This window comes from Durotheca rogersii, assembly GCF_024521655.1.
Source record: "Durotheca rogersii strain YMJ 92031201 chromosome Unknown GGS23scaffold_13, whole genome shotgun sequence".
Taxonomy (NCBI): domain Eukaryota; kingdom Fungi; phylum Ascomycota; class Sordariomycetes; order Xylariales; family Xylariaceae; genus Durotheca; species Durotheca rogersii.
This window is the reverse complement of record NW_026251244.1, coordinates 406,172-429,362: the sequence shown is the minus strand read 5'-3', so window position 1 is coordinate 429,362 and position 23,191 is coordinate 406,172. Positions and strand designations below refer to the sequence as shown.

The window sequence follows — 23,191 nt, the reverse complement described above, 5'->3', positions numbered from 1 at the left end:
TAATTCTCTTTAAAACTATCGGTTATTAGTAGCTATTAGTTTATTAATTCCTATTTATATTATTAATGTAAATATTTATATTATATCGTATATTATATCGTCGAATCGCTACGCCTAGGTATCTTAAAATACCTCTAGTATAATAAGTTATTAGTATTTATATATTTAGTTTATATCGATTAATAGGTTTAGAAGGAAAAAGAAGCTATCGTAAGGTCGGTTAAGGTATAATTACTATTAGCCTTTATCCGCCTTTAGTATTAGTAAGGAAGTAGCGGGTCGTATAGGTTATCGTAATTTATACTAAGGCGTTCGTACGTTTAGTTTATATAATAAATAGATAATTATAAGGGGGCTGCCTTAATCGCTATAAGCTTTATTTATTCGTACGAAATATATTATGCTATTAGCGATTCGAGGAAGCGGTTAGTATCGAGGGCTAAATGCTATTCCTAGTAGCGGTAGTATTACGACGAAAGTTCTCCCGGGTTTTACGGGTTCTTTCGTATAAGTAAGCGAATAACGATACGAAGGATGTCTTAATCGGTATAAACGCGGTTTAATCGTCGTATTATATCGTAGTATCGATAGCTTATTAATATTATAAATATTAAGGGCTAGGTATTATCCTAGTAGTAGTAATATCGTTATAAAAGTTCCCGGGCTTATACGTACCTCTTTATAGTAAATAAATAACTATAAGGCGAGATACTTTATTTAACGTAAAACGCGGGCTACTTCGCGGGTTAAATAGTAGCGCCGACGGCGATCGGTATCCTTTAAATCTTAATAACGTAATAAAAACTCCGTAAATTAAAGGTTAAGGGGTCGAAAAAGTTATAGGGTAGTCGCTACTAAAGAGGAGTAAAGCGTATGCGATACTAAAAACCCGGATAGGTTTATTCGTAAGTATATTCTATCGAAAACTATAGTACGTACGATAATCTAAGATAGGTAAAACTAATATCGCTATATTAATCGAGAGGCAAGGAATCTAATATAGTTATCGTATTTTAGCTATATCTCTTAGTCGTAAAGATATAATAATCGCTAGCCCGAAGGTATAAGAGGTAAGGGGAGAAAAGGGACAAAACGTAAAAGTTACTTATTCGGTTATAGCGATACGACGAAGTAACTTAAGCGCCTATAACTAAAATAAATATACTAATCGGAGAACGACGAATCTAATGGTAAAAACGAATCTTTAATTAAAGTAAAAATAGCAAAGATAGTAATCTAGCTAGGTAATGAATTAAATAATAAGCATGGCATATCCCGTACTTACGGGAGCTATAGTTACTCTATATAGGCATAAGGCCTATCGTAACGTATTACGTAATGCATTAAGAGGGCATGTCTTACCGTACCACTATACTATCCCTCTTATAACTACGTAAGTTTAAACCTTCGCATATAGCTAATTAAGCTTAAAACGAACGCTAACGATATTTCGTAGTTTTTTATTTAATGAAATAAGATTAAAGTAGTTAAAAAAAGTAAGAAATTTAATACGCGCGCGATAGATTTAATTAATTAAAATAATATCTAGGATTTCGACTACCGAACTCGCTAACCTAAGCCTCGATTAACTATCGGTTAGCGACGCTTACCGCGTAATTAGTATTAGTATTACGATAAGTAATACTAGCGGCCTAGCGGCCGCCGGCGGCGGTAGCGACCCTCCTTTCTCTAGTATATCTTATAAAGTAAATTATACTTTACGAACTTTATGGTATAAAAAAAAATACGCGATTAAGTAATAATATACGTAGGCGTTAATTTTATTATATAGAATCTATTTATAAACCGAATCCGCTCCCTTATTAATAACGACGACGACGACGACGACGGTAGCGACGACGGTAGCGACGACGGTAGCGACGACGACGGCGACGAGGAAAGAGCGTTACCTTATAAGGTATACTTTAAACGAATTAATCGATTATAAGCGAACGCCTACGTAAAAAGAACCGGTATATAAAATAGCGTAAAAAACGCGAAAAGTTACGTATACGCGATAATTAATAAGTATGAAAGATAATCGCTATTATTATTACTATAAGGGCTACTACGCCTACGCTAAGGTACCCCGGGAGGCCGAGCTAAAGCTCGTTAAATTTATAGAATTAAAAAAAGCTTTCGATTCTAAAAAAATTAATAAAAAGGTACGTTAATACGTAATAAAGTACGCTAGCATAGAAATTCTAATTTAAAATAGGCTTTTAATAAAGTCTATAAGAAAACTAGAAAGGTAATCCGAAAAGCGGAAGAGCGGGTTATAAAGTAATAAGGATTAGATATTAACGCTTTTTCTAGTAACGAATTATTACGAGAAATCCTACGTATATTACGAGAAAAAAATACGGGTACGTAGAAAAAAGTAGAAAAGAAACGTAAAAAGAAGTAATAAAGATATAAGTTTAAGGGTTTCGTAGTTTTATTAAGCATAGCGCCCTTTTTTAATATAGAAATTACGTACCTACGTAATTTTAACTTTAAAAAAATTTTTCTATATTAGATTTCTTTTATGTTTTATTCTTCTTAAATTCGTTTTACTATATACGTTTTTTAACCTAAATAATGTACGCTTTATTTAATATAATATACGTTAACGTAAAAATTTAAACTAGTTTTAAATTTATAAAAGATAATTTCGTATGAATTATAAGTTTTCTATATATAATTTCTTACGTTTTCTAGGTTTTCTATAATAAATAAAGTTCGTAGCTCTAAAAATTAGTATTAAATAAACTAAGTATACTTTCTATATCTCTTTATCCTCCGGATAGGTTATTATTTTTAGCGTTTACGTTAAAAATAAGCCCGAATTATTCTACGAAGTAGAATAATTCGGGCCTTATTTTAACTAATACTTTCCTCTTGCTCTACTACTCTAGTAGATCTACTTACACCGACTCGTATTCATATAGGTACCTATAAGCCACCGAGGTATCTGTATGTACCTCAGGATTGCTCTCTGGGTTGGGTAAATATGCAACATAATCCATACCTACTCCGTAGTATACGCACGTATCTCGACGAAGGGAAGACTTCTGCTTTGAAGGGATCGGCTACCCACGTCATAGAGCCTAGCGGTAAGTAAACCCGAGGGTCACCTATTTTCGTCCTTGGATAGATGTGGATACCTGGGTGGTATTAATATCGATACGTCGTCAAGGAAGCAACACAGTCATCACATATATTTCCTCTCCCGGTTACCATTCACGAGCCTGCCCAGTTTTACTTGGTGGGAAAATTTAGTAGCATTATACGATGCTACCGCAAGCAATACTACCTATCTACCAGCAGCCACGCCCCAACCCCGTCGTTTGGGAAAACTCGCACGCCAGAAACAGCTTATGAGATCCGAGAGGGCGCTACTACCTATTTATAGCGGGCCTAAGAGCAGACAGCGTCCCTGGAAATTGCCTATGCGATGTTGGTTTCTCGGTGCCTCCTTTTGTTCAAGATGGTACTATCTAGCCGCCAGGACAACCTCGACAGTTTGACACTGCAGGAGCTCGTGGTGAGACGGCGTATTTTATGTGAGGATACTAAGGACGAAGAAGAAAAAAAGCGGTAGCAGCCGGGCTAGGCAGCCGGCTTTCTCTCTCTCCTCTCGGGTGCTAGAACTTCCGCGCAACGTAGGAGGCCCTGGGCCGGGCGCCGATACCTGCCAAGTCCATCGCAGATTTCACGACTCGTCGGGGCTCTCGTCGTCACCGTAGGCATTGGCATTGCCGGCGTGATGGCACGCGGACATGGGCGGTGCGACGAAGACTCGACGAGAATCCTGACATAGGAACGGTTAGCCCCCGCCCTCCCAAAAGTATTAGCGGTATAGGTGGGTAGGTAGGAGTCATACAGGTCTGAAAAATTCTGCTCCGTGATAGAAGTTTGCCTCCGAGTAGCGTGCTGCAGTTGTAGAGCCTGTCCTTTTTCCCTTGCTGCCGTAGAATCCGTAGGGACTGAATGCGTCATAGCCACACGAAAAGCCATTCGTACCCGAGGAGGCGGTAATCTCTGGGAGATGATCATCATTCTTCAAGGTTGACATCTCCGGGAGATGATCATCCTTCAAGGTTGACGTCTCCATGGCATCCGAAACCTTAGGAGAACCCGCCGGAGTGGTCTGGTTAACGGCTGAACCACGCAGGGGGCTCATTCCATTGCCATCCTGAGGCTGATCTTCATGTGTGCTCATGTCAGTACGGCAAGCGCTGTAGAGAAGGCCCTAGGAGTTGTTAACTATATGATTCAGTAATAGTTTAAGGATTCTCGTACCTGGTCATGAGTATCCTCGAGCTCATCCACTTTCTGATTCTCGCACTGACCCTTTTCCTCTCGACTGGGGTAGCTCCGAGCTATACTCGCGGTGTCATTCGGCCCCTGCTCCTGGCACTCGGTAGGGGCCGAGGTCGAGAAGGTCTCGGTTGGGTCATCTTCGTTAGCTTGGGAATCATCTCCTGTGGTTTTGCCTCGACTGGTCGTCTGAGTAACAATCTCGTCAAAACTCATTTGGACGCCAGGGACGGTGGCAGGAATTTCTGAGCCGCCGAATTGGTCCTTCCAGGCGGTACAGATAGAGCACCACTAAGAAGGTTAGCGTAGTAAAGCCAAGGGATTGCATGGACAACGGGACTTACAGCAGCAGTACTGTTACGTTGAATCTTGCTGAAGTACTTCTGCTGTTTCCAGGTGCCGCAGGGGCCGTTGCACTTGATCTCTCGCTCCGGCGTGGGGCCTTGTGGATGGTCCTTGCAAATCAAGCCAATATTCTCTGGCGTAACTCCGTCGTTAGGGCTCTTCTTCTTCTTGGTCCACTTGGATAGCTGCGATTTGGAGAAGTTGTCAGACGGGGCCCACTCGCCGCCAACAGCACATTTGAAGCTATTCTAGAGTTTTAGCAAGGGCCGAACATTACTTGAAATCCAGGTAACAGCTACTTACCTAGTCGGGACGGAATTAAAACGACTGCTTGTTTCGTTAGCACATACACTCATCGCTCTACTAAGGATCTATAGATCTAGTTACTTACTGATTGGGCATGGGGTTGCCCGAGCGCCAAAGCTCCACCTGACGAGATGGCATTTTACCAAGCGGTCTCGCTAATTCGGGGACGTATTCTTAGCTAGATTCAGAATAAGTAAAATGAGTAAAGACTAGCTAGCATTGTGGTTACCGTTAGTGAAGTTTTCGAGTGAAGAACTGAGAGTGAGCTGAGCCCATGATGATAACAAAGAGACAGAGGCTAGAGAGAGAAGACTTAGGAGATAACAAGCCCACCTTGTATCTTAGTTAAGCAAGCCTTGGAAAAGTTCAGATTGTGGAATGCGCCTTGATGATGTGTCAACGATGGACGACAGAACGTAACGATCCCCTTCTATCGAGGTGATATTTACTCGGCCCCTCTTAGGACTCGAAGTAGCGCCGAATTTCCTGAGAGATTGGGAATGTGCTTCTGGAAGGAAAATCGAAGATGACAAGAGGGCAAGAATAGAAGGAAGAAATGACCTGCGTTAGATGGAATGGGAGTAGCATACGTGAATAGACGGGTATGTAAAAGAAGAGGAGGGAGGGTCGGGGGCCAGGAAGAAGAGGTGGGTAGGTAGGTAGGTCAGTAGGTCGGTAGGGAAGGTCGAAGGATGGGAGAGGACAGCGTGGTTTAGGTAGGTATCCAGGGAGACGGCGCGTCAGGTGGTAGCATAGAAGGTGCTGGAGGACCACAGTATACAATCGGTACGTACCTAGTAATGTCCCTAATCGCTACATCAGAGAAGGGAAAGAGGCAAACAGTGGCGATGCTAAGGAAGGCGTGGGTAGTTTGTGGTTTCCCCCCCCTGAGTCAGTGGGTAGTTAGTAGAGAGGATCTGTAAAGAGAATCGGTAGAGAGGCGTATCAGTAGAGACGATTAGTAGACAAGACCAGGAGACGGGACTAGATACCATTAGGATACTCACATATATAAAAAAAGCCCATCCAGGCAAGTTCCAATAACAAGCAGATCAAGTTAGTTGCTTGACAGCTGGCACTGGCCCATATTGATACAAACAACAGTGCTTCCTTGTTATTACTCGCAAGTTTCATATACCTACAACTGCTACATATTATCCAATTCAGCAGGTGTACCTTAGCAGTTCCCCCTTAATGGTAGTTACCCGTAAAGGCAGCGCCCGCACCTACATTGTTCTAAGGTACTTAGCTTAAAGAAGCTGACCCTTGATATCTCTGATGTGAGCATTAGCACAAAGGGCGGTTACATGTGCATCTGCATTAGTTGTAGGCGCATTGCGTTCACAAGAAGTTCCATATATTATGTAGATACTCATGCTAGGTTTCAGGTTCAAGCAAATACGTAGAGCGGTTTGGATTGTGATATCCAGCATTGAACCGGCAGGGAGCAAGAAGTTCGTGTTTTCATAGATACCTATTGAGACACCGGGCATCAATCCACTAGGGGCAAGTTATTATACAGTAGGTAGTACTATACAGCATCATCTAGCCTGTGATACTATGTATTACTTCCGGTGCCGGGACGGGGCTTGTGACACCCCACGAGATCAGCAGCCGATATTAACAAAAACACTACGTGATACAATATTAGCTACCGGGCTGCCCTCGTATGTCTAGAGCACGGTTTTCGATTATCTCTGCTACCGCTCTGAAACTTCTGTCTCGAGGGTCATGTACTTCCGCAACTCTAGCCAATGGTCAGTAGGTGTACGTCTAATAAGAACAGCGAAGCAATAGCGAGTCCAAGAAGAGATGGCGTTTTGTTGAGAATACCTATCAGGTTCTATTGCTCAACTAACACCGATAGGCTGAACCTAGAACTGCAGGCCGGATACGACTCCTGGCAGCCTGTAACTCGGGCCGATATGATGATGGCTACGCCGATGGATGCCTAGCTTGGACACAGGAACTAGCCAGTTGAAGAATGCGTTGCTATCGTCAAACTTTGGCGTGTTCTGGAATAGCAGGACAGGCAGGGAATAGAGGGGGAATAGATGACTTCTAGGAATATAGTGACTGGGTCAACGGTGTAGTTATGCATTGGGACAAACGAAAACCACAACTAGGAGGACGGGCGGACACTATTCTAAGCTTACGAGATTGCAGCACCTATGAGCTTTACACCGAGAACGTGTAGAGACGTATGACGGCTGCTCTGTCTTTCGTCTCTCAGGTTCATTTGATGTCGGCGATACCTTTTCTGTGTGCCATTAAGCTGGTCTTGTAAGAACGCCGTAGATGTCTAATCCTCTCTCCTGCTAATGCAGGGTTGGTAGCGGTATATGATTACTAGACGAGCTAATGGCTCGCACTATTAATATGGTGCGGTTGGGAATCGCGCCCAATGTCACCCGGCATGATATTAATATCTCCCCCCCGCGCCGGCAACCGATTGGATGGAATGATTGCCCCCGATCTAAAGTCGATGAGATCATGTAGATCTTGAATTCGGCTGACCATCGTAGAGGCCTTTTCGAGCGTCAACGAGAAGCCGAGTACCCCCTCCTCGTCGGTTGAGCACCAGGTGATCTTGGGGCCAAATGGTTACTACATATCAGACGCCCGTGGGATCTTGTCGCCCGTGATAGGGGACCCTGAGACCTTATCGGCTTTGATGTGGTGTTAGGATGAAGTACGATGCAAGAGTAGTGACATTATTGGGTAGTTCCATGCGCCACGAAGAGGGTTCTCCAATACCTATCTATAGCATTAGTCTTATACATCTAGGTTTTGCCTATCTCTCGAGCCGGTGTAAAAGCTCTTCATCTGGCACTTGGCTGTCGGGATCGGCCCGCGTCCCACCAATGAGGTCTGATCTCTGGGGATGCTTGATTCACGACGGCGACACACTTGTGTGCACGGATTTGTGGGAAGATATATTTACCTATATATGCGGGCACGTAGACCACGTGTTAGGAGTCGATGTCCGTTCCTGGGTCGATCGGGAAACAAATGCTGCCGACCCTGCCCAAGAGATTTCGGGCGTAGGCTCTCGGTTATCGCTGGGACGATAGACTCGGGGCCTTGCCCTCTACTCACAATACCGTGATAAGACGCGTGAATGTCTCTCCGCATGAGGTAGCCCTGCAAGGGAATAAATAGGTCAGCTGGCAGGGGTGATAAAACGCGAACTCCGTGATCCGGCCTTGCTCCCTGGGCGATAATGCAGACTGGTTTCTAGAAGCCGGAATCGAAGGCAGAGATCTGCCGAACCTGACATCGGGGCCTGGAAGCCGTCAAGGATTTCAAATCAGAGCGTTTCGGAATGCATCGTGTAGACTTGAGCAGGTGAAAACGCCAAGAAGGCATGATTGGTAGCAGCAGGCATAACGGCGGTAACGACAACAACAACAACAACAATATATACCCGACGTGCATTTGTCGTTCGCATCGCATTCTCCACTCACGCGCGCTGGGCTTCCCAGAGCTCGTGCGGCAAGGAGGCGGGCGGGGTCTGTGAAGGGACTTGCTCGTGGAGAATGTTGCTGCACAGAGGCCGTTCCCCATACGGAGCATCCGCTCTGCGATCGTCTCTCGTCGACTCCGCGATCTTGCCTCTTTCGTCGATACGCAACACGTTCCGTGTATACCTATCGTATCCGAGAGACGCTATGGTCGTGAATGGGGGCCATGGCGCGCTAGGACTTCCGTTCTCATCCTTTTCTTTGGTACTTGATGCTGTCTCTCCCTCTTCTCCTCAGTCTCCCCGCCTGGAAACAGTTGGGCCTCGAGACAAAGCCTTGCATGCCTTGGCAAAACTATGCATGAAGATGGTTCCGATCCTCGAAACAGCCCACGCGTTCCCGACGACCTCTGCCTATAGGTACATTAGGTACCTACCTAGGGTACCTCCCATTGTAGGGTTAGGAGGTACCTCTTACGTACAGTGTGGGCTGACCTAAGCGTGCACACATATGGTATTGGGGGATCCGGGTAGTGATTGTACCTAGGTATACCCGGCCTTAGGAGGTCGAGTTTGGCTAGTACCTGATCATCATCATGCATTCTCAGGGGTTCCTTCCCAGAGAGCTTATGTTGGGTCTGTATGACTCTACCACGCAGTAGTGTAACAGTCGACGGCCATAGCGCCAACATTAGGTAGGTAGGTAGGTACCTATCTGGGTAGTCCGTTAGCCCCTCCAACCCCAACTCGGCTATCTATATGTAGGTATATATACACATGCTCATATACACACGGCCATCTACATGTATGGACCTCAGGTATTTGCTCCTATTCCTTCATGCGAGCCTTACTCATCGCCTGTACCTGTACTCCCATGTAGGCGTATCTACCGTGATGAGGCGCCCGGTAGGAGGCGTGTGAGCAGTGCGAGCGAGCTTTCCCTCCTTCATTCTCTGGTTACGAGGGGATGATTTTTTTTTTTTTTGCCGCGGGTGGCTGTCCCTCTCCCTACCCACCTGGGCATTGCTGATCGACCGATACTCGAATTATGCCTGTGTGCTTTGCTTGGACCGTATGGTGTCCACTGCCCATTTCCCGCCTCTGCCCCGTGGCTGGAGGTCTGAAGCATACATATGCAAGTCAAAGGCATCCCACTTCCCAACCTCCACAGGGGGTTTGGCCGTACTCGGTACCTCTTTGGAGGTTAGCTCGCTGACTGCAGTCTCCACACGCGGATGCTTCAACTTACAGGCGGTGCCTGTGCCACACCTGCGGTGTGTGTTCGCTCCCCTGCGAAATAGGTCCTGCCAATACAGGCTTAGGTGTCCGGACTGTCCCGTTTTCGCCCAGAGTGCTGGTGCTTTACGTACCTAGGTAGCTAGGATGTTGGTCCGTATATCCCGCCCCTTCATCCGTAGGTAGATATGTTCATCTGTTTTTATGTCTGTATACATATACGTTATGGCATCATGCAGCTCCGTATTCATTCACTTACTATGAATCTAATATCGTTCAGGAAACCGGAATCCTACCCGAGTGATTGGTGCGATACGTAGGTACGTGTGCTGCAGAACTGCCACCCCTTTTCCACACACTGCAGCTGCGCAGGTACGATCTTGATTACTCATGTAAAGACGTGGAGTCTATCCTGATGGAGGTATGGTTGGGGTACGTACCGCATTGTGAGATGAATAGGATGGGTTCTGCTTGGTACATTTTCATTATGTGTACGTAATTGATATGATGGATATATGTAGAGCCATGTAATGCGCCAGGTATGTAGGATGTAAGGAGGCAGACAAGGTATACTTTTTTAATATGTAGGAGTAACGTACACTGCCTGTGGTGACCTAGACGCGTAAAGGGGTCACTATTAAGGAGCAGGTAACATACAAGGTCAGGCAAGTACCTAAAGTACTACCTGCTACAGGTAAAGGTAGGAGGTGCTTAAGGTACTTGAGAATAATGAGAATCCTACCTGTTAGGAGATACCTCCTATTGGGCGATGGAGAGAAAAGCTAGTGCAAGCTACATGGAATCCAAAAAAAATCTCACTTAGAAAAGTACAAACGATGAATGTCCAACCCCTCTATTAATTGGAACAAAACGATGTTCATATAGTGGTGCGAGGTTATGAGCCATTCTAAAAGGTGTATCGCGTTTTCCTATATGACCGTCTACCTGTTAAGTACCTAACCTACCTAGCTAATGTACATATATACTTCCATCTTTAGAGTAGGTGGCCTGCCTGTTGACCTGCTAGATCATGAGCATGTCATGGGTACGCGATAATCCATGTTGTTTACTGGACGGTTGAGTTGGTAAAATGGATTCTGTGTGCTGGCATGGACCAAAACAGGGTGGGATCCCGACCCACGCGTCTTCCGCGTCCTGATTTTGCAACCAGCCCGCCCTTGTTTTCGTTGATAGGGTCAGGCAGGCCACCATTTTCGTTGTGACTGGTGACCATTCTTATCTCAGCAGTGTTGCATGCTTATTGCATGTTGACTTTCGCTCCTCGAAAACATGAAGATGTACTGTGTGGAAGTAATGGGAAGATGAGGTTTACATGAGTGTAGGATTTCCCATTAGGATATCACCATAGTATCATGGATGGATTGCAGTGCATTATAGGAGACTTTAAAAGCTGCATGTATGTCTGTAGTTTAGTTTGAGGTACCAAGTTGATGGGAGCACTACGTTATGTACTTCCTGCATGCCTGCCTACCTCTTAATGCAGTAGTGGTATAAGTAAAGCTGTACCTGTGTCCTTTCTACACATGGCTGCAATCGGAGCACAGTGATATATATGGTCTTTGTTCCAACTATTCCTGCTCCCTGTAAGTACCTAAGGTAATTTAGCATTGTATAATATACTTAGACATATTTTACGATAATATTGTTTATAATATTTTAAGATATAAAGTCGAGTATAATTAAATAAAATGTTAAATAACTTTTAAATAAAGATACTTAAAACCTAATAATATATTTAAACTATTTTTTAATAAAGAATTTTACTTTTTAAACGTATATATTTTATATTATATATATTTTATATAATATATATATATAATATACTTTAGCTTTAACGTAATATAATATACTATTTATTATTAAATATATATATAAATATAAATATACCTACCTTAGGTACCTACTTACCTAGGTAGGTAGGCAATGTAGCAGCTACTTACCTATAAGCAACCCGCCGAATGGCACGTATACAGGTACCTTCTGCACCATAGGTACTCTCGCCCACTGACCTTCCTTGCACACATGCCTGAGCACACCCAGCACGTCCCCACCGTAGGTATACACCAAACCTGAGAAATCTAACATATGGTAGAGGTACCTCCTAGATACGTATATCTCCTAAGAGGATAAAGGCAGCACTCTGGTGACGAGGTGCATCTGTACATTAAATGCCTACCTGCCTCTACCTCTTAACGTACGTAGCTGCTATATAAGGAATCTTGAATCCTTCAAACTACCTACCTACAGCATTAGCCTACGACGAAAGGACGAGTATATTACTGTACCTTTAAATAGTTAAGGTTGACGTAGGATTGCAACCACCAGGAGATCGAAGGGGAAAATAGAATGACATTTAATCAAACTTAGAGAGGGAAGACTCGAGGAACCCTTGCGAGTCATGGAAATTTTTTTTCCCTCTCCCTCTCCCTCTCTCTCTCCGGTACCCCTGAATACTAAAGCGACAAGCGCATGGCTAAGATTGGTCTGTCCATGGGTGGCACTAGCGAAATTGGCAACGCTATGCCTCCCGCGGAACTTTAGGTATTCATGCTAAGGTTGGGTCGCTTCGTCTCTCTCTCTCTCTCTCCTCTCCCAGCCCGGGGTGTGTGAGTAAAGGCCTAAGGGGGGAAGGGAAGCGGACCGCAGAACCCCATCCCAGAGGTCTCTACTGCACCCTACGCCTCCGAAATCACTTCCATCAATCAACCAATCCGTCCATTTGTTCGCATCCCAATCCCGTCCCGTCCCATCCCACCGTTCAATTCGACCCGCGCCTTTCTTCTTTCTCATTCCCTCACCCACTCTCTCTTACTCTCGCTCTCTTTTCACTCTCCTTATTTTATTTTAATTTTTTATTGCCCTTCGCTCTTAACCCACAAACAGGGGCGTCCTGCACCCGCATCCACGAAGCTGGGCGAATAGCAATACCAATCGCCCGCTCTCTCTGCCCTCTTCGCGTTGCTACTGGTAATTCTTCTTTCGAAGATCACCCTGCTTATTCCCTGGTCCGCGACAAATACCTTGTCCCCCTTGGACCTCGCTCACTCGTTGCTGCACGGCACATCATCTCGCAACAGTCCTGCGTAAAACCTCACATGATAGTGAGCCCGAGGCAGGAAGTGGGCAGCGGTCGACCCAGGGGAAGAATATACAACGCCATTCAGCTGTATCGAGGGGGCATTCTTTCTGTATTCTTCTTCCTCCATCGTCCTCGTCTTTCTTATCATCATCATCATCATCATCGTTATCGCCTCTCTCCTTTTTCAACCATTATCGCACTATCGTCAATCCGTCACTCCCTTGAATCCGACTGTCAGATGCGCTAGCAGGGAGTGTGTGCAATCTTTCCAGAAGCCCTCGCTCGCTCGCTCACTCACGCACCTCTCCTTTACCAGATTGACTCCCCTACCAGCACTACAGTTGCTTGAAGTACCTCATCCATCCTTCAGCTTGGGCCAGCTTGACTCACACCCCGACATTCTGGTTCCCATTTCCCCTTGTCCCTTTTTTTAATTATCCAAGCTATCTATTAATCCATTCTCTTCCTGTTCATCTCCTCCATTGTTTCTGCTCATTCTTCTTCTCGAATTGGATCTCGGTCCATCTCACCTGCTTCTTCCCTCGGACATCTGAAAGTTCTGCTTGGTATCAGACAAATCCTCCCCCCCCCCCCCCCCTAGAACCTTTCGGGCTTGCGGCCCTTGCTACCACTACAATTTCGACCAAACTGAATGCACCGGCACTCGTGCATAGCTCTTTGTTAGAGCTATCAAGAGAGAAAAAGACCCTGTGCGAGAGCAGGTACGGTCTATATCGGTAGAGACTACTGATTCCGGTCGTAACCTGGAAGTCGGTTGTTGGTTCCCTACGGTGGGTTTCCGTTCTACCACAATGGTCAACATGACGATCGCGCACGAATCCCACCGAGGGTCCTCGTCGTCAGGTGCCGGGTTCGCGTTAGAGGACAGGTTCGAAGTTATAAAAGACATCGGGGATGGAAGTTTTGGTAGTGTAGCTCTGGCTAGAGTGAGGACTGCTGGCGCAAGTGTGGCTCGTCGTGGTACCATCGTACGTATTTACAAATGGGCTTGTTAACGTAGACGTGATCATCTAACCGCGACTCTAGATTGCGATTAAGACGATGAAGAAGACCTTCGAGTCCTTCAACCCGTGCCTTGAGCTCCGAGAGGTCGTCTTTCTAAAGACGCTGCCGCCACATGGCCACTTGGTTCCAGCACTCGACATATTCCTCGATCCCTTCACCAAGAAGCTTCACATCTGCATGGAGTACATGGAGGGGAACCTATATCAGCTCATGAAGGCTCGCGACCACAAATATCTCGACAATCCCAGTGTCAAGAGCATCTTGTATCAGATTATGCAAGGCCTCGAGCATATCCACGCCCACCACTTTTTCCACCGAGACATCAAGCCCGAGAATATCTTGGTCACGACTTCGGGACATCAAGATTCCGTAAACTCGTTTCGGCGGTATTCTGCCTTGATGACCCCTCCTTCGACACCTCCATCCTATACAGTAAAGATTGCAGACTTCGGGCTTGCGAGAGAGACGCATTCGAAACTACCGTACACGACCTATGTTTCCACCAGATGGTATCGGGCCCCTGAGGTACTTCTACGGGCTGGCGAATATTCGGCTCCCGTCGATATCTGGGCAGTTGGCGCTATGGCAGTTGAAATCGCGACACTGAAGCCTCTTTTCCCTGGTGGTAACGAAGTGGATCAAGTCTGGAGAGTCTGCGAAATTATGGGGAGCCCTGGAAACTGGTATAACAAGTCGGGCGCTCGGGTAGGTGGAGGTGACTGGAAGGAGGGGACACGATTGGCTGGGAAGCTTGGATTTTCTTTCCCGAAGATGGCACCTCACTCGATGGATACGATCCTCCAGACTCCTCAGTGGCCGGCTTCCCTAAGTCAGTTTGTTACTTCGTGCTTGATGTGGGATCCGAGGAATCGACCAACCTCAACCCAGGCACTGGCACACGAGTACTTCACGGACGCGGTCGATCCGCTACGGCCCAAGTCGTCAGCTTCGAGGATACTAGGCCGCAAGCAATCTGACATAAGCCGAGGGAAGGAATCCGCCTCTGTTACGCCTACCTCCTCTAAACAGTCGTGGTTCAGGAAATCGCTCATCGGCCGATCCGAGATGGCGGAGAGCGCGTCTCCTCAGATCAGTGTGAAGGATGTGGTGGCGGCGCCGCGTCCGTCTCCGATTCATTCGCCAGAGGTCAACGAGGCCCCCCCGGCAAAGTTTCGGCCGGCTGCTGGCAAACGGATCACATGGACCAACGGCCCGTCGAATGTGGCTCCTATGCCGATTTTACCCACGATCCGCCCAATTTCACCGCTGTCAGATGCGGTCACTGCCCAGGCTTCAAACCGTGCGCCTTCTTGTAACGACGCATACAGCAACGGAGCTCAACGTCCGATCGACGAGAAGACTGGTAAGAAGATTGGGCGACAGCTCTCGGTGGCTTCGAGTGCTAGTCACTATACCGAGCTGCACCGGCAGCAAGCCGAACGAGCCCTGAACGGCAACAGTGGTCTAGTCTCACCACCAAGTGGACATAAAGAAAGCTTCTTCTCCCATCTACGGAAGAGGGCGCGGAGATTTTCTGGCAGGCACCAGACGCCAGTTTCGCCCACCTACGACGAGGATATTGAGGCACAAGCGGGCTGTGGCCCTTGGGTCAGCAACCGGTCTTCGATGGTCATTGACCAGCAGCACGCCTCAACTACCAAGATAGACAACTACGAATCGCTCGACCGTACTTTGCGAGATGTCCACCAACCCACGAGCTCATCGAATTCACCAATACCACCTATTCACACGACCGCATCTAACGGCAACCTAAAACGACACCATTCGTTACCACATCAGCAACCCAGATCTGTCGATAACCTGATCGGCGCTGCTCGCACGCCTGGTCCCATCTTCGGCAGAACGAAGAGGGCACAGGCAGTGCACGGCGTCCAAGGCGACGCTCTAGACGAAGAAGAAGAGCTGCTAGATGAAAAGCTCAATCCGGACCGTCGGGCCTCGAATCGACTGGAGAAGGACGGGACGTCAAACGTTAGGCAGTCCGCCGGCAATATCGGGCTATCTAACCCTTACCCCACGCCGTCACCGTCGGCTAGCGGGAACATGATCCTTTTCGGAGACTGCCACGAGGCTTTGACACCGAAGCCGTTGAATCTCAGCAAGGGGTTGGGGAGAGACAGCCAGTACAAACGACCGACACCCCCATACGAAGACGGCGAGTGGGCTTCTTCGGTAGCTGCAAGCATAAGGGCAGCTGGTAATAGGTTTTAGGGAAAAGTTTCGCTTCCGTGGCGGTGGCTTTTGCGGCGGAAGCGTGTTCGTATTGTTCGTCATGGCACGGTGTTGGGAGTTAAATATCGGGTTTGGGGATATACATGGCATAACATTTTGCACACTCTTTCCAGCATACTATTGACGATCTTGGGCTCGATTTCACTTGACTGTTGATACCGAACCCGCGTTCGACACCTAGTCTTTCGATTCTTGCAATATCACTATCCCAACTCATAAAAATACCCCGACGGCTGGTTTTATTTTTATTTTTTTATATATCTTTTTTATTCCCTTCCTCGCTTAACCCAAGGTTAAGGCAAGCTGCTTCCGCGTTTTAAGCCAACCTACCTTCGAGAATACCCACTATAGATTTGATTTGCAAGGCTTCGAAAAAGGCGCGGACCTGATATGAGATGATTTCTTTTGTCATGTGGATAGCACTGAGCTTGTCGGTGGCAGCAGTTCTTAGAGTCGAGGGTGAATACCAAAAAAAAATTAATCCGTCATATGTGCAGTTGTCAAGAAGGATCTCTAGGAAACGCAGGTTTAATGGTTTCTTTGTAACCACAGCTGGATGCAAAATAGAAGCCGTCCTCAAAAAAGAATCTATACATATTTCCTGCGTGGTCGATTTGCTAAACACGAGCATCAAAGTAACTGGCGAAGCTTAAGTCGTTTGCCATGTGCGGACTAGTAACCGGAAGACTATAAAAGGGATATACGGAGGCGCAAGCACATACAGCATGGAAGACTTGAGCAATTTCGTCTGCGCGACATATCAATCTCTCTCTCTCTCTCTCTCTCTCTCTCTCAGCCTCTACATGAGGAAAATTGCAGGCCAGGCCAGAAGTACTATTTTGAGACATGAGGGCCGTCATTCAGGTGGGGGTGCGGATAGAGAGATGAAGCTATATACTTGAAATGGCTGGCGAGTGGAGCGGGTCGGGTTCGGCAGGTTGTCGAACGGGGCGCATGGACGTGGAGATTGTATGAAGAGGCAGGATGGGAAGGGAAGGTGTCACGTAGTAATTGAACCAGCCCTTATATGCCCACATACCGCAGAGCGTAAATGTAGGCGTCTACGTTTTACGCGACAGAAGGGAAATCAGCCCTAGGGCGGCTCCACCGCCGCCTGCAGCTGGCGGCGCTTGTCTAGGTGCCTGGGCTTACCAATCGGTACCTTGGCCAAAGGTGCGCGAGTAACCTACCTAATAGGTAGGTACCTAGGTAGGTTACCTAGGTAGGTTACCTAGGTAGGTAGGTACCTAGGTAACTACCTACAGTCCAACCGACGCCGCCTAGGCATGACCCGGATAGGGGGGGCCAAGGCAGGTAACCCACGTTACGAGGGATGCGTAGGCGCGGTCTGGCAGCCCCTACGGTAGCTCGAGGTTACCGGTTAACTTGGCCCAGCTGCGTAGCTGCGTAGCCGGTGTTAGCAAGGCTACACCTCCTGTCTAGGCATACCTGCAAGCCTAGCTGTAGATAGGTAGGTGCTAGACGCGTTTTTATTAGTAACCTCTTAATGTATCTGCCTGGCTTCGACCGCCTATACGGGAGAGATGCGCAGCGTCTGGGATTCAGGCAGCAGTATAAACTAGATGGAGGGAAGCGCCTCTGTCTGGGGCTCCTTCTTGCCCCTTCTTGCCCGTTTATTTTTATTTCTATCGGGTTGTTGTCGCGGCGAGGGCCAGGCAAGCTCGCCGCCTACCGCAGCGCGCGCTATAGGATCGTGGTGGTTGGCATCCCGATGACTACGTGACACTGCGTACGCATAACTATCGCATATGGTGCCAGGCAGGTAGTTAGGCTCTATACCGTACCGGAGGAAGCGTACCGAGGTACCTGCTAATTGCCGTGTCCTTTTTAGCGTTTCTTTTTGACTCCCATCCCTTATTTCCTCTAGAGTTGTAGGTCGGGGAGGAGAGGAGGGTTGATTTTATAGCTCGAGCACTCATTTGAACGTAAGTAAGCCTCTCTGCTTTTCCCCATCCCATCCCTCTTTTTGGGTGGTGGTTGTTGATTCAATTAGGAGGGGGAGGTGGGTGAGATAAGGGGCCATCAGCCCCAAGGGGCCCCCGTTTATTTCAAAGCCTGCTTACGCGGGTATACTTGTAGATAGGCCGTTCTACTTGCCTTATGTACCTAACGCAACCCCCCCAAATAGGTGTGGTGCCCCTCCAATAAATGCGTATCGGGGGGTGAGGCGGGCTGTGCCGGCGACTGCAACTCCGCCCTCGATGAAGCTTGGCGCAAGCTGCTTAACCCGTACATACAACCTCTTTACGGCTCTCAACCTATACCCGGTAACTTAGTTGCCTACGTATGCTCCCTCGCTCACACCTCTACCTATATATTACAGACGCATCCCGTCCCTCTCCTCTGCTCATGGCCTCCCATCCGCCTTTCTTGCCCTAGACCCCCATCGCCCTCCGCGTCCTCTACCCTACGCGAGAGACCTCTACCATATCCGGCGGCCTAAGGTCATACCGCGGCCTGGTCGCGGACACCATAACCACACGACCGTCGCGCTCTCCTATTAAGGACGGCAGCGCATACGCGTAGACGACAAGGCCGCTTTTCCACGACTGGAGGAGCGCGCGCCCGGTATATATGAGCCCAAGCCCTGGCGTCAGACACGGTCGAGAACCGGCGACATCATGAATCTCAATCTACCCATTCGGCCATCGCCAAGTCAGAGGAACCAGATGAGCAGGAACTATTTCTCCGGCTACACCCCGCCGCCGTCGGCTGAAGCAGTCAATGGCCCCGTGCGCGAGCCCGCACGCGAGCTCACCACCGTCAATGATCGCCTTATAGTCGGTGTCGACTTCGGCACCACCTTCTCTGGGTGAGTCGGGCCTCTCATACCACTAGCACTGTATCTGCCAGCAGAGACCCAACCGCTCCGGGAATGGGGGTAGAGCCGACCACGGGCTGGGGTTACGTGAGCAAGCTTGCCAAGGGGCGCGGTCCGGCCGATCGGTCGACCATCCTATCCCCTCGAGCATTCTGGGTTCAGCTACCTATATACCTAAGACCGCCCTCCTAATTCACAATCGGCTCACAAGCGTACAGGGTAGCTATAGTGTACACACCGACGCCGGACGACGTCGAGATCATCAAGACGTGGCCGGGAGGGAATGGCATCACGTCGGACAAAGTCCCTACGGAGGTATCGTACGAATTCCCGCCGAACGCGGATGCGGAGACCCAGCCGAACGTGAAATGGGGATTCCAGTTTAAGCCCGAGGAGTCGCGGCTACGATGCATCAAGCTCTTCCTCGATCGGTCTCAGAAGCTTCCCTTCTACGTCAGCCCCCAGGAGACGGCCACGCAGCTTAGGAAGTATAACAAAACAGTCGTCGACGCGGTCAGCGACTATCTAACTGAGATTTACAAGCACACCATGCACACCCTCACCCGAAGATACGGCGAGTCATTCATGGCCTCGACCAATGTAGACTTTGTGCTTACCTGCCCGGCCGTGTGGTCCGACGCCGCAAAGAACACGACGCTGCAGGCTGCCGAGAGGGCCGGGATGGGTCTCAAGTCGGAAATCCAGATGGTCAGCGAGCCCGAGGCCGCTGCCGTCTACACCCTCAAAGCCATCCAGCCGAACCACCTCAACGTGGGAGACAACTTCGTCGTATGCGACGCAGGCGGCGGGACCGTAGAGTTAGTCGTTTCTCTTCGCATCTCCTCCTAGGTCGGAAACTAACCAGCAACTCTCAGCTTAATCGCGTACAAAATCATCTCGCTGAAGCCGTTGCGAGTAGAAGAATCGGCCGTCGGGACGGGTGGGCTTTGCGGCAGCGCGTTCTTAAACTATAGATTCGAAGAACACGTCCGAAACCGCCTCGGCCATAGCCGGTTCGAGGAGATGAAGCTGAAGAAGGCTAAGACGTGGCAGATGGGGCTTCGATATTTCGAGGAGTTCGTAAAGAGAAATTTCAACGAAGACGAGTACCAGGAAGTTAATGTCCCGTGAGTCCTACGTTCCACTACCCTCGGCGTCTATTCCCGAAACTCACCAACCCGTCCGCGTCCTCTATCTAGGTTCCCGGGGCTCCCCGACGACGAAGAGGCACGTCTTGACTCGGGGTTCCTCGTTATGACCGCCGCAGAGATTAAGGGTATTTTCGAGCCCGTGGTGAAGGAGGTCTGCGACCTCGTCCAAGGGCAGGTGGACGGCCTCCGTGACAAGGGAGGTATCGTGTCGGGTATCATATTGGTCGGCGGCTTCGGGCAGAGCGAATATCTCTACCGGCGCCTCAAGTCGCACTTCACGAGCGCGGCCCCGCCCCCGTACACGGAGCGGCCGACCCACGCGAGCAGCAGCGCGACGTCGGAGAACAACAACATCGAGGTTATGCAACCGCTCTACGCCTGGACCGCGGTCGTCCGGGGCGCGGTGCTGCGCGGACTCGAGGGCAACATGGTGATCAGCAGAAAGGCGCGAATGCACTACGGCACGTCCTACGCGACGGTGTACGACGGGGAGAAGCATAGCGTCAGCGAGCGGTACTGGAGCCCCTTGTGGGAACGCTGGATGGTCAGCGATCGAATGCAATGGCATATTGCTAAAGTGAGTCTTTTTTTTTTTGAAATACAAAGAAAAAGAAATTCGCGTCTCAAGCGAGCTTACGAGGCTGAATCCTCCTCCTGGATCGATCTTCCTTTCCTTGATTCCGTCCGTTCCGAAGCCTGCTTTATTGTACAACCACCGCCACTATATGTGGCATATCATTATTGGCGACGCTGATGCTAATACGCCACTCTGCGCGCTAACAGGGAGAGGCCATATCCCCCCTCTCACCGATCGCGTTCCACTACACGCGCAACTTCCGGCCGGGCCAGTCGCTGGTGGTGACGGACGACCTGATCGCGTGCGAGGCGGACGAGCCCCCCGCCGCGTACTCGCGCGACCTAGTCCACGTGTGCACGCTGACGACGGACCTGAGCGCGGTGCCGCGCAGCCTGTTCACGCGGCTGACGACGACGCGCGGCGTCGAGTTCGACAACCTCGACTTCACGCTCGAGATGATCGTCGACAGCGCCGGGCTCGGCTTCGAGCTGAAAGTCGACGGCGTGCGGTACGGCCGCGTCGAGGCGGAGTTCCACTGAGCGGAGACCGGGAAGACGGGATAGCGTAGCTCTCTCTCTCTCTCTCGGCTGCCACACCGACGGTCTCGGGCGGGCCGCGCCTCTCTCTCTCTCTCTCTCTCTCTCGTTGAGAAAGAAAGCAACGGTGGGGAGGGGTCGAGGGTGAGGTTGCGTAGACGGGCGGCCGTGGCGTAAAGCGCATTGTCCCGTCGAGGGATGGCCAAGGGAATGTGGTGTTGTTGGAAGCAAGACGCGGGTCGGCACTCACACTGCCTGCCGGACGGGGCACAGCGGGTGTTATATATACACATACATGTGTGTGTTGGTTCATCCGACATAGGATGCTATCCTGGTTAGCCAGCTCAGCTTTTTGGGGGGCGCTTTGGTTGGCGGGTTGCGCCGGTACAAAGTACGGAATGTGGTGCAGACATTAGGTACCCTCCTCACCTACCTACCTACCTACCTACCTCCCATAAACCGCCTACCTATAACTATACTATATACACATATACGGGAATATTCCTATCCTGCTCAACGCTTGTGTCTCTCACCTCTAATTCAAAAGGGCCCGCGTAACTGGGCTGACCGCGTCAGGGACTACACATACGGGGGGAGGGGCGAGGTGGAAAGACGGGGAAGACGGGGGCCGGTACACATAGCGACGGGTTCCTTCTCCCCTCCCATCGCGGAGTCTCTCTCCCCTTTCTCCCCCTCCCCCCCCCCCTTATTCGTCGACGCGTAGGTACTAGTCCAGCCAGACTAGGGGCCAGGCTGGGCTGGGCCAGAAGACTGGCTAGGGCCGATCCGGCTTATGTCCCGCCGAGGCGCGGGGGGGGAGGGAAAGGAGGGGATAGACGATAGGTTGCCAGCGAGGGGAAGGGGGGGGAGGGGGGGGGGTTTATCTACAGGTATACACGCCGACTCGCCTGCCGGGGCTCTGGCCCGCGTCTCCTGCCTGGTCGCGCGCGCGCACGCCTGTGGGTGTGCCTGCCGACCCATCTACCTACCTACCTATTCCTGAGAGGGGTGGTGGTGGGGAGGGGAGGGTGTCGCCTAGCTGCTACCACTACAGCCAGCCGGCTAAGCCAGCCACCCGCATGTACGAGCCACATACCTACTCCTCCTGCCACCGTCCGTGTGTCTACAGAGGCGGATTGGTAGGTTAATCGAGGCTCGAGACCGGGGTGTGAGGGGGGGGGGGGGGGGGGGATGGCAGGAAGACGCGGCCTCGCCCCCCCTCCTCCTCCCCCTGATCTGAGTCTTGCCCCGCTGCACTGCGCGTGTGCGCAGGCTCTCCCGGGTCGCTGCCTTCCGCGCACGGGGCGGAAATGTCGGATCGTGAAATGCTGGTTTTGGTGGGGGGCGGGGGGGCGTTGGCAGCGGAGCTCTGCGCCGGGCAACTCGACCGCGAGGGACGGAAAAGGGGTGGGGAAGAGGGGAAGGGGGGGGGGAGGGGGATTATTCCCACTTGCGATGCGGTATCAGAAAATCTTTAAGCCAGTCTGGGAGTCGATACACGCTGCGTGCGCTTGTCTTGCCCCCCACGGTCCGTCCCGGCTGTCCTGTTCGAGCGGTGCTCTTGGCTGCGCGCTCCCTCGTGTTCGGCAGGCACGGAGAGGAGTAAAGGGGCCGAAGCGCTTCCTGGACGGCTCCCCCCCACTCCCCCCGGCTCGAGGCCGCGCGCGCGCCGGTTGGCCGTGCCGCGCCGAGGTCTGTCCCCGGGCTGTCCGGATGTTGGTGGTATAGTGGGGAGGGCAGAAACGCGGGTGAGTAAAGTAGGTACCTAAAGCAGGTCGCGGATCACCGCGGCGTTTGTGAATAGGTAGGTACAATGTACCTACCGACCTACCTACCTCCACGAGTGCGTAGGCAAGGGCGCGTCTACATATCGTGCCTTATCTAGTCCCTCCCCCCCTCTCTCCTCTCTCGCGGTGCTCGGGGTTCCGGCGCGAAGTTATGCTCGTCTGGCCTGCCTGCCTGCCGCTGTGCCTGCTCTCGCATGCAGCGCGTGGGCGGCCGGCTTGGTCGCGATATATACCCATATATGCGTGCGTGTGTGTATGTGTGTGTGT

The 23,191-nt window shown here is 49.9% G+C and overlaps 5 protein-coding genes across 5 annotated transcripts; 3 read left to right on the top strand and 2 right to left on the bottom strand.

The window, feature by feature from the left end:
* Nucleotides 1–3,601: 3,601 nt before the first annotated feature.
* GGS23DRAFT_610560 (uncharacterized protein) lies at nt 3,602–5,091 on the bottom strand (the record flags this gene model as incomplete). Its single annotated transcript, XM_051520334.1, has 6 exons — nt 3,602–3,793; nt 3,866–4,234; nt 4,285–4,593; nt 4,647–4,890; nt 4,951–4,974; nt 5,039–5,091. 6 exons carry the CDS (start codon nt 5,089–5,091, stop codon nt 3,695–3,697), a joined length of 1,098 nt encoding a protein of 365 aa, XP_051371086.1. The 3' UTR covers nt 3,602–3,694.
* Nucleotides 5,092–9,331: 4,240 nt separating this feature from the next.
* On the top strand, nt 9,332–10,219 carry GGS23DRAFT_572139 (uncharacterized protein; the record flags this gene model as incomplete). The annotated part of the gene is made up of 2 exons (XM_051516607.1): nt 9,332–9,611; nt 9,666–10,219. Coding segments are annotated over exons 1-2 (272 nt in total), but the record flags the coding sequence as incomplete, so codon positions are not given.
* Nucleotides 10,220–13,282: 3,063 nt separating this feature from the next.
* On the top strand, nt 13,283–16,179 carry GGS23DRAFT_97572 (kinase-like protein). Its single transcript, XM_051521432.1, has 2 exons — nt 13,283–13,741; nt 13,800–16,179. The coding sequence occupies exons 1-2, from the start codon at nt 13,565–13,567 to the stop codon at nt 16,008–16,010; spliced, it is 2,388 nt and encodes a 795-aa protein (XP_051371084.1). The 5' UTR covers nt 13,283–13,564; the 3' UTR covers nt 16,011–16,179.
* Nucleotides 16,180–16,218: 39 nt separating this feature from the next.
* Nucleotides 16,219–16,901, bottom strand: GGS23DRAFT_97563 (uncharacterized protein). The gene is made up of 2 exons (XM_051521431.1): nt 16,754–16,901; nt 16,219–16,670 (listed from the first exon to the last, which is right to left on the bottom strand). Exons 1-2 carry the CDS (start codon nt 16,788–16,790, stop codon nt 16,348–16,350), a joined length of 360 nt encoding a protein of 119 aa, XP_051371083.1. The 5' UTR covers nt 16,791–16,901; the 3' UTR covers nt 16,219–16,347.
* A 1,772-nt stretch (nt 16,902–18,673) lies between these two features.
* On the top strand, nt 18,674–21,792 carry GGS23DRAFT_610558 (actin-like ATPase domain-containing protein; the record flags this gene model as incomplete). Its single annotated transcript, XM_051520333.1, has 5 exons — nt 18,674–18,864; nt 19,092–19,691; nt 19,749–20,000; nt 20,073–20,601; nt 20,808–21,792. The coding sequence occupies 5 exons, from the start codon at nt 18,674–18,676 to the stop codon at nt 21,138–21,140; spliced, it is 1,905 nt and encodes a 634-aa protein (XP_051371082.1). The 3' UTR covers nt 21,141–21,792.
* Between the last annotated feature and the right edge of the window lie 1,399 nt (nt 21,793–23,191).